An 11222-nucleotide genomic window follows, 5' to 3' on the forward strand; every position below is an offset into this window, starting at 1 on the left:
TGTCATGCCTTCCAAATTTATTAGCTGGGGTTTATTCTTGGAAGAACTCTTTAAATCAACTCTAGTTACTCTTTATAATACAGTGTATATAGGAAAGGCAGAATAAGTGCTTGTTTTATTTTTATTTCTGTTTTGCTTTATCAATTTTCAGAATGGTGAATTGGTGCCATGGACCTTACAAAGGTGACCAAAAAACTTTGCTTGTTATCATTGAGATGAATTTATTGGCTGATATGTATTTGATGTGTTTCAGCCATTATTCCTAGTGATCAGATTGTTCTTTTGAGTGAACACTTTGATCTTTGAGAGCTCCGTTGCTTTATGGCATGAGTTAATCCATGTGCATCTTATGTGTTTCTTGCCCCAGACGTTGAGCCAGCCAGTTTTCTAAAAAGCCCTGGTTTCATTTAGTATAAAATGATTTTGAGAGTATACTCTGGGTGCTAAAGGAAATCCTTTCTTAGAATAGTGCTACTTAGAGTTGTTCATTTTATATACACTGGATTGGATTTTTATTTTAATTTTAATCTTAGGTAGGAATGATGGTTAGATGCTGTCGAACATATGAAGAAGTGTGTGAAGGAGATGTGGGCAAAGTTATCAAATTGGATAGAGATGGACTACATGACCTTAATGTGCAGTGTGATTGGCAGCAGAAAGGAGGCACCTACTGGGTTAGGTATATTCATGTGGAACTTATAGGTGAGCACATTCTTAAGTAAGTTCTTTTGCTTTTTCTTAAGTAGAGACAGAGTTCTCAGGAATAAATACTAACTATGGTTCACTTATTATTGTAATCCCTAGGCTACCCTCCACCAAGTTCTCCTTCTCACATAAAGATTGGTGATAAAGTTCGTGTCAAAGCCTCAGTCACCACACCAAAATACAAGTGGGGATCTGTGACTCATCAAAGTGTGGGGGTTGTGAAAGGTAATATAAACCATACAGCAAAATTCCAGATGTTAGTTTTTCATCAGCTAATGTAATAAAGTGATTTTTTTTTCATTCAAGGGCAAGAAAAACAAGTATGAAGAAAATCTATGATATATGAATAGCTTTCTTTTTTTTTTTTTTTGCTTGTCAGTGCTCTCTAGACCAGGAACACACCTGTAATTGAACAGAGTCAGGTTTATTAACTCATTACCACTGAGGAGGATGCATGCCCTGGAAAATGGGGTGTCTACATAAGTGGGTATAACAAAGGACAATGAATGGGGTTTGTGTTGGATATTTTGGGAAGGGTTCAAAGGAGTGGGATAATTCTAAGAATGGGTGTCTTAATAAATATTAATCTGTAAAACGGGAAAAAAATGGAGCTAGGATGGAGTTAATGATTGGCAAGGAAGCAGTTGTTCATACTAAACAGGATGCGAGAAGTGGGGGGTTGGGGAGGGTGTCTGGTCGTGTTTGTGGTTTGGATTAGATTTTAACTTGATCAGACTGACTAAAGAGTGGTTTTGCTTTTGTCTTGATTTATCACAGTTATAGGGGAAACTTGTTTATGTTGGTGTTCTGTAAACTTGTTCTGTCATTCTGCCAAACGGCCTGTATGTGAGTGTCTGGCCAACTCCCTCAGTTGGGGACTATTTCTCTCTCTCTCTCTGCTATAATAAAATTTAGGACTAAATTTAAGAAATGGAAATGTGCAAATGATGTGAGTTAAGGACTGGAAACATAAAATTCTTTTCAGTTTATATTTAATGTGATATTATTGAGATTTCAAATCAAACACATGGTATACTTTAAAAGGTATCCTATGTCCATTTTAACAATTGCATGAGAAGTAATTAAAAATGCATGTGATTTTATTTTATCTTTAAAGTCTTTTAAGACCATAAAGAGATCTGTTTCATTTATGTTTGAACCTTATACAAAACTCTCTTACTGTTGAAGAGCTTAGATTAGAAATGGCTATAATGGTGGTGCTTCCCCAGTGTGTGGGAGTGTTAGAATGTCTCAGGTTACGTAAGAACAAATAGTTTATTTAACATTTTACTTTAGTTTAACATTTTTCTTTACTTAAGAAGTTCTTAAAAGCTTTGTAAGTCAAAACACAGATAAATTTTATAAATAAGAACTTGGTTCAGAATCTAATGTCTGAGTAGCAAAGTATTCTCACCAAAGGACAAGAGATCTTTTAATGTTATTATTGTGACTTGTATTTCCTAAGGTACTAAATGGAGTTTTTGATTTGATGTAATTAAAATCAAAGAAACAAACTTATTGTGGAAAATTTCAAACATATGCAAGGGTAGGGAATATAGCATAATGAACCTCCTTGTGTCCATCACCTGGCTGTAATAGTTGTCAACCCCTGGCCAAACTTGTTTCATCCATGATTCCCTCCCTTGATTATTTTGAAGCTAATCAAAATATATCATGTGTTTGTTCATCCATACGTATCTTAGTATGTGTCTCTCAAAGAGAAGCATTCTTTGAAAAACATAAATAGCTACAGTATAATTATCACATGATTAGGTATAGTTTAAATTTTAACAGTAGGTTTTTATTGGTGACCAAGATGTTTGAGCAATTTCTATTGTGTCCTAGCTTTCAGTGCAAATGGAAAAGATGTCATTGTCGACTTTCCTCAGCAGTCTCACTGGACTGGGCTGTTGTCAGAAATGGAGTTGGTGCCTAGTGTTCATCCTGGGGTTACGTGAGTTAATTTTCATATTGCTGGATTTGTTTGGGAGGAATAGTTTTCTTTGGAATTAAATTTAATAAATTGCCTTAATTTAATAAATGACATTATCTTTTTCTTGTCAACCCAATGGTTGTTTTACAAATAGGTGTGATGGCTGTCAGATGTTTCCTATCAATGGATCTAGATTCAAATGCAGAAACTGTGATGACTTTGATTTTTGTGAAACATGTTTCAAGACCAGAAAACACAACACTAGGCATACATTTGGCAGAATAAATGAACCAGGTATGATTTAATGGTTATGCTCATTTTCATTAAAATATTATTAATGAAATCATTATTGTGCACACGTATGTTATTTAGTTTGCTCTTTAAAGTTCATCTTTATGTGGTGAAAACTGCACAGTATATGCAGTGAAAGAAGAGAGGTGCACATACTTGAAAACTTGCTATCTTTTTTTTTCAAGCAATGAGGGACTACAGGAACTAGAATAACAGGGTTTGTTTGCTTGTATTTCCGTAAATAACATTAAAAGGGTCTCAAGAAACTAATGTTTTGTTGCATGGAGTGTGGCACTGGATAGATGTGTATCTTTATTGTGGCAGAATATGTACAACATAAAATTTGCCATTTTAATCTCTTTGAAGTATACAATTCAGAGAATGTTGCACAGCCATCTCCACTGTCTATTTCCAAAACTTTTCACCACTCCGAACAGAAACTCTGTAACATTAAGTGATAATTCCCCATTCTTCCTGCCCCCCAGTCCCTGGGAATTGGCTTCCTGTCTCCATGAATTTCATAACACCAGGTACCACGTATAGGTGGAACCAAAATTCTCCTTTTTGTGTCTGGCTTATTTTACTTAGGATTATGTTTCCAGGGTTTTTTCCAGGTGGTAGCATGTGTCAGAACTTCATTTTTTTTTATGGCTGAGTAATACTTCATATATACCACATATTGTTTGTTCATCTATTAATGGACATTTGGATCGTTTCTACCTTTCAGCTATTATGAATAATGTTAGTGTGAACATTGGTGTACAGATCTGTTTGAGTTCTTATTTTTAAAATTGGGAGTGAAATTATGGGGTCATATGGTAGTTCTTTGAGGAAACTCCAAAATGTTTTCCACAGTGGAAAACATTTTATATTCCCACCAGCAGTATATGTGCTGCCAAAGCGAGCACTCCCACGAGCAGTATATAAGGGTTCCAATTTCCCCATGTCCTCACCAACTCTTGTTATGTTTCATTTTTTTAAAATTTCAGTCATTCTAATGGGTGAGAAGTATTATCTTGTGATTTTCATCTCAGTTTCCCTAATGACAAATGACATTGAACCTCTTTTCATGTCATTTTGGCCATTTGTGTATCTTTTGGGGATATATGTCTTTTAAAGTCCTTTCGCCATTTTTAAACTTTTGATGTTGAGTCTTAGAAATTCCTTAAGAGGTGCCTTGGGTGGCTCACTTATTTAGCTGCCTTTGGCTGGCTTAGGTCACACGTCATGTCCTCTTCCTCACCTCCCGCCCCCGCTCAGTGGGGAGTCTGCTGCTCCTTGGGCTTGTGCTCTCTCACTTGCACTGTCTCTCAAAGGAATGAATAAAATCTTAAAAAAAAAAAGAAAGAAAAAAAGAATTTTTAAATATTCTGCAAATTGAACCCTATCAGGAGATTTGCAAATACCTCATCCCATTCTTTGGGTTGTCGTTTCACTTTCTTGATGGGATTCAATGATGCGTAAATTTTTAATTTTAATGAAGTCCATTTAATCTATTGTTTCTTTTGTTGCCTGTGCATTTGGTGACATATTTGCTTTCGGTGTACATTGCTAATTCAAAAGTCCAGAAGTCTAGCACCTGTTTTTCTTTCTAAGAGGGTATAGTTTTAGCTCTTGAACTTAGGTTTTGATCCATTTTGAGTTAATTTTTGTACATGGTATAGTTAAGAGTTCAATTTCATTCTTTTACATGTGTGCATCCAGTTTCCCATCACTACTTATCGAAAAGACTGTCCTTTCACCAATGATAGTCTTGGCACCCTTTTTGAAAATCAGTTGACCCTTGATGTGAGAGTTTATTTTTAGGCTCCCAGTTCTGTTCTATTTGTCTATTTGCCTATTCTCATTTCAGTAGTAAACCATACATTGTGATTATGTTAGCTTCCTAGTAAGTTTTGGTATTGGGAAGTGTGAATCCTCCAAATGTGTTCTTGTTTTACAAGATTGATTTGACTATTTGGTATCCTTTGAAATTCAATATAAATGTGGGGATCAATTTTTGTACTTTGGTAAGCAGTTGTTTTATAGGAATTACACTGAATTTGTGTATTGATTTGGGCATAATTGTCATTTTAATAATACTAAGTTTTCCAGTCCATGCACAAGGGATGTGTTTTCTGTTTACTTAGACCTTTCAGCAATTTTTCATTCAGCAATGTTTTTTGATTTTTCAGTATTCAAGTCCTGTGGCTTCTTGATTAAATTTATTTCTAAGTATTTTTTATGCCATACTTTTTATTGTAAAGATTTTATTTATTTATTTATTTATTTGACAGAGAAAGAGAGCACAAGCAAGGGGAGCTGCAAGGAGAGGGAGAAGCAGGCTCCCCACTGAGCAGGGAGCCCAAAGCTGGGCTCTATCCCAGGACGTGGGGATCATGACCTGAGCTGAAGGCAGACACTTAACCATCTGGGCCACCCAGACACCCCTTTTTTATGCCATATTAAATGGAATTCTTAATTTCCCTTTTGGTATGTTTGTTGCTAGTATATGGAAATATACACTATACTTTGAACACATTTTGTATGTTGAATTAATATCCAGCAGCTTGGCTGAGTTTTATTTATTGTCTCCTACAGTTTTTTTGTGTGTGGTTTCCTTTGGGTTTTCCACATATAAGATCACATTATCTATGAACCAAGATGGTTTTGCTTCTCAAATTTGGATGTCTTATATTACTTTTTCCTGCTTTAGCTAGTTCTTCCAGGACTAAGTGGAATAGAAGTAGAAAGGGTGGGCATCCTTGTCTTGCTCCTGAATGTAGGGTAAAAGCTTTTACTCTTTCACTATTGAGTATAAGGTTAGCTGTGGGGTATTTTTTATTTTTTATTTTTTTAAGATTTTATTTGACAGAGAGAGATCACAAGCAGAGAGAGAGAGAGAGAGAGGAGGAAGCAGGGTCCCTGCCTAGCAGAGAGCCCAATGTGGGACTCAATCCCAGGACCCTGAGATCATGACCTGAGCTGAAGGCAGAGGCTTAACCCACTGAGCCACCCAGGCAGCCCAGCTGTGGGTTTTTCATAAATAGACTTTCTCATGTTGAGGAAGTTCCTATCTAGTTCTAATTTGTAGTATTTTCTTATGTGGGTGACTTGTAGAGTCTAGAATTATCTACCTTTCAAGACTAACTTAGAGTAATTTATTTTATTGTCTTGATTGGACTGCCATGGTTTTATCAGTTTAGTTAGTCTTTTTTTTAAAAATTTTATTTATTTATTTATTTGACAGAGACAGAGAGATCACAAGTAGTCAGAGAGGCAGGCAGAGAGAGAGGAGGAAACAGGCTCCCTGCTGAGCAGAGAGCCCGATGCGGGGCTCGATCCCAGGACCCTGGGATCATGTCCTGAGCCGGAGGTAGAGGCTTTAACCCACTGAGCCACCAGGTACCCCTAGTTTAATTAGTCTTTTCAAAGAGACAAGTTTTCGCTTTTTTGCCATTTCTCATATCTTTATTATTTCTTTCTTTTTCCTGTGGAATTTGGATTTAGGTTGATTCCCTCATCTTCTTGAGATTAATGCTTATCTCACTCTTGTCTTTTCTAATATATAATCTTAAAAAAATTTTAGATTTGCTTTTAAGCAAGGCTTAATCTGTATCCTGCAATACTGCTGTATAGTGATAGTTCATTATTTATTTTAAAGTAGTTTTAAAATTATTTTTAATTATATACTTAATTATATATAAAAATAATGGAATTTTTTTTGTATTTTATTATTTTTTGTATTTTTTGGTATTATTTTGTATTGTATAGTTTTCAAGTTTTCAAACATTTCAGTATTTTTACTGGTTTCTGCATTGTATTCAGAGTATGTATCCTGATTGACCTTTGACAGTTTTTGAAACTTGTGTTTGATCATATAACTTAGTATATGATAGGATTTTATAAATGTTTTATGTGCACCTAAAAAAATATCTATTGCAGTTCTGTGGCAAAGTTAGTGTTTGCTTAGTGTATCTTTATTTATTTACTATTTTTAAAGATTTATTTATTTGAGAGAGAGAAACAGAGAAAGAGAAGGGAGCACATGTGAAGGGGGAGGGACAAAGGGAGAATTAGAGAAAATCTGAAGCAGACTCCCTGCTGAGCCCAGAGCCTGACACTGGGCTTAATTCCAGGACCCTGAAATCGAGACCTGAGCCAAAATCAAGAGTGAGTTGGACACTTAAAAGATTGAGCCACCCAGATGCCCCTTGGTGTATCTCTTTTTCTGGCTTTTCACTCTGAACCATTCTGTGTTCCTATATTTTTGATATATTTCTTATAAGTTGTAAATAGTTTTTTGAAATTCCAATATGATGATGTTTGTCTTTTATATGGATCATTTAGGTATTTCAGGCAATTTCTGTTGTATTTTTATTTACATTGACCACTTCTCAGTGTTTTTTATTTGTCCCTCCTCTTTCTATATTCTATCTTTCTTTGGACTGATGTTTTTTTTAATTAACACCTGCCCTCCCCTTTTTGGCTTAGAAGTTACACACATTCTTAGTATATATTTCATCTATATAAGTGTATATGTTGTGCACACTTACAGTATTAGTAGTTAGAATATTAAAAAATCTATTTTGACTTCTCAAAATCTAATATTATTTAGTAATTTACTCTCTCCTAAGCAATGCAAGGACTTTAGATCCCTTTAACTTTATCTAGCCTCATTCTGTTATGCCCGGGAGTCACATCCGAGAGACCACCAAGGAGCCAACACCGATGCAATCACACGAGGGTTTATTTGACAAGCTTATGCTTGGGGCCAAGTATACCGGACTCAGTGGAGTAGGGACTTGGACCCCAAGCTTAGTTAAGGCAGGGGTATTTATGGGTTCCTGTTACTAAAGCAGGGCGGGGATTCCTTTACTAAAAGCAGGGTGGGGGTTTCTGGAACCAAAGCAGTGTGGGGCTTCCTGTTTACTAAAGGAGGGTGGGGGTTTCTGGAACTAAAGTAAAGTAGGGGAAAGTTCAACACTTGGGCGCAGGGGTCTGGGATGGCTGCCGGAGCTAAGATGGCTGTACTTATGCTAAGGCTAAACCTGAGGTGGGATGGCCTTAATTTTTCTTGGTCTCCACAATTCTGATTTAAATTATCATGTTTTTAGGGCACCTGGGTGGCTCAGTTGGTTAAGCAACTGCCTTCAGCTCAGGCCATGATCCTGGAGTCTCAGGATCAAGTCCCGCTTGGGGCTCCCAGCTCCATTGGGAGTCTGCTTCTCCCTCTGACCTGCTCCCCTCTCATGCTCTCTCTCACTCTCTCTCTCTCAAATAAATAAATAAAAACTTAAAAAAAATTATCATGTTTTTATTGTTTTACAATTTTATAATACACATTTTAACCATATAAGACATAGTATTGTTATTGTATATAGCCAGTATTTATTTAGTTTTTTTCACATACTTTTTCATTTTTTTTCTCTAGCTTTCATTTTTTATCTGTCATCATTTTTCTTTTACCTGAAGAATAGCCCTTAATAGTTTCCTTAATGCGTCTCTGTGGTTATGAATTACATTTTTGTATGTCTGAAATGTCTTATTTCTTCTTCATTTTAGAAAAATATTTTTGGCAGGAATTTTCTTTAAAAATAGTGTTCAGGGGGACCTGGGTGGCTCAGTGGGTTAAGCCTCTGCCTTCAGCTCAGGTCATGATCTCAGGGTCCTGGGATAGAGCCCTGCCTCGGGCTCTCTGCTCAGCAGGGAGCCTGCTTCCCCCCGCCTCTGCCTGCCTCTCTGCCTACTTGTGATCTCTCTCTCTCTGTCAAATAAGTAAATAAAATATTTTTTAAAAAATAGTGTTCCATTGTAATTCAGTTTATTTCTGTTGAAGTCAGCTGTAAGTATAGTTATTGTTCCATTAAAGCCAATCGATTTTTGTATTTCCTCTGTCTGTTTTTGAGATACTTTTTTTTTTTGTTTTTATCTTACACAAATTTTACATGTGCATAGAAATGTGTTTCTTTTTATTTATCTTCTTTGGGGTTAGCAGGACTTGTTATTTTTATTTTCTTTATTAATTGACATATGACATTGTATAAGCTTAAGATGTACAGTGTAATGATTTGGTATATATATATTGCAAAATAATTACCACAATGAGGTTAGTTGGTTGGTTAACAAATCCATCACCTCACGTGTGTGTGTGTGTGTGTGTGTGTGTTGGGTAAGTAAGAATATTTAAGATCTACTCTCAGCAACTTTCAAAAGCAGGACTTTGTAAATCTGTGGCTTGATATCTTTTGCTAGTTTTGGAAATTTTTCAGTCAGTCAGTATGTCTTCCAATATTGTCTGTGTCCTATTATCTCTTCTATTTTGGGGACTTCTCTCACCTGTGTCAGACTTTCTCTGTATCCTGTAAGTCTTTCACCTTCTCATTTATGTTTTCTAAGCTTTTGCTCCTTGGTTTTTCATTCTAAATATTGTTTAGTAATTCTCTTTTCATCTGAGTGTAGTCTGCTAGTAAACCTATTCATTGAATTCTTAATTTTAATTACTCTATTTAATAGTTTTAATCTGTTTTTGAAAATAGTTTCTAATTCTCTTCTGAAATACTCAGTGTCTTATCTTTTCAAACAACTAATGGTGGTTTTAAAACATGTGTATTACAGCTCTAATATCTGGAGACTCAGTGGATCTTTTTCTATTGTCTGTTATTTCTGGTACTTTTTTTTGACTAAAAAAGTTTTCTAGTCTCATATGCCATTATGTACTAGACATTATATTTACAAAATTTACATTAAATTTACAAAATTATTTCTTGCATCCATTTGAGGCCTAAGATATTATTCTCCAGAGATTGGAGGAGGGAGGGTTGGTCTTCTAGGTAGTTGGGGTAAGTAATTATCTGGGTTCATCTCAGTCCAGTTTCATTGACTTAGATGATTTCATGCTAAGCTATAATCTGTAAAAACGGCACTGCATAGTTAACCCTTCCTGTTGAGGTTTTTCCTATTGGGATCCCAACCCAAAGTATGGGGTTTTTTATGGCTCTGTCCTTCTCTTTTGGTAGGCTCTGAACTCCAGTTCTTGGTCCCCCCTCCCCACCAGCCTTTCAAAGTAGTTTGTTTTGTTTTGTTTTTTGGAGGCTTTTCTTGCTGACAGTTACCATCAGGGAAGAGTAGCCTCAGATATGTGGCATTGCTCAACTAGACCTCTTTATTCATCTTAGCTTTCTTCAGATTCTGGCCTCATAATTCTTTGCCATCTTGTTATTTCTGATACTTTCAAGATTTATTCATCTTTAAATGTTTTGTCTGCCTCTTCTAGTTGTCCTCAATGGGAGGGCTAGGTGATTTTCCAGATTCGCCATTCATGGAAGTAGAAACTCTGCAGATTTGTTTTTGCTTTGCATTTGTAACAGCATTTTTTTTTTTTAATTTTATTTGACAGAGATCACAAATAGGCAGAGAGGCAGGCAGAGAGAGCGGGGGAAGCAGGCTCCCTGCTGAGCAGAGAGCCCAAAGTGGGGCTCCATCCCAGGACCCTGGGATCATGAACCGTGCCGAAGGCAGAGGCTTAACCCACTGAGCCACCCAGGTGCCCCTGTAACAGCATTTTTTAAAAAAAGATTCTATTTATTTATTAGAGAGAGAGAGAAAAAGGGCACATGCTTGTGTGCCAGTGAGGGAGAGAGAGAAAAAGAGAGAATCCCAAGCAGACTCCCTGCTGAGCATGGGGTTCTGTCCCACGGCCCTGAGATCATGACCTGAGCAGAAACCAAGAGTCGGATGTTTAACAGACAGAGCCACCGAGGTGCCCCTGAAACAGCATTTTTAATGAGAATGTTTTTTGTTAGCACTGTTACTGAACTCTACACCTCCCCTACCTCAGCTTCTGTGTACCCTTCCATCCGGAAATACATCACTCTGTTGTTACTTGAGAGTCAGATAGAATAAATCACAACATTATATGAGCTTCATTTCATAAACTGGTATAAAATACATTGGCCTTTCTGAAGCTGTTTTAGGTATTTATTAGTTCCATTTATTTATTTGAGAGTGAGTGAGCCAGCTGGTGCAGAAGGAGAGGAAGAGAGGGAATCTTAAGCAAGCTCCACACCCAGCATGGAGCCTGACACAGGGCTCGATCTCATGACCTTGAGACTATGACCTGAGCTGAAATCAAGATTTCCTGAACCGACTGAGCCACCCAGTCACCCCTGTTAGTTTCTTTTAATTTGAGAACTTACTATTTCCTTGAAGCAAGAAGCTCATCACTATGTAGTATTCTTTATTTCTTGGTTAGGAAGGTTTTCTTTTCTTTTCTTTTCTTTTCTTTTCTTTTCTTTTCTTTTCTTTTCTTTTC

At 36.5% G+C, this 11222-nt stretch overlaps 1 protein-coding gene across 9 annotated transcripts in view; it reads left to right on the forward strand.

The window, feature by feature from the left end:
- Positions 1-11222, forward strand: part of HERC2 (HECT and RLD domain containing E3 ubiquitin protein ligase 2) — a 232745-nt gene that overhangs the window by 140538 nt on the left and 80985 nt on the right. For all 9 annotated transcript variants that reach the window (XR_004380894.1, XM_032843125.1, XM_032843126.1 and 6 more), the window contains 4 exons: positions 534-702; positions 805-930; positions 2551-2659; positions 2793-2932. Coding sequence is in view for 8 of the 9 variants with exons in the window: in XM_032843125.1 (XP_032699016.1) it covers positions 534-702; positions 805-930; positions 2551-2659; positions 2793-2932 (544 nt within the window). In the remaining variant the exon portion in view is untranslated. The remainder of the gene's footprint in view (positions 1-533; positions 703-804; positions 931-2550; positions 2660-2792; positions 2933-11222) is intronic.

Source organism: Lontra canadensis, unplaced genomic scaffold (genome assembly GCF_010015895.1).
Source record: "Lontra canadensis isolate GAN:19392208 unplaced genomic scaffold, GSC_riverotter_1.0 scaffold135, whole genome shotgun sequence".
In the NCBI taxonomy this organism is placed as follows: domain Eukaryota; kingdom Metazoa; phylum Chordata; class Mammalia; order Carnivora; family Mustelidae; genus Lontra; species Lontra canadensis.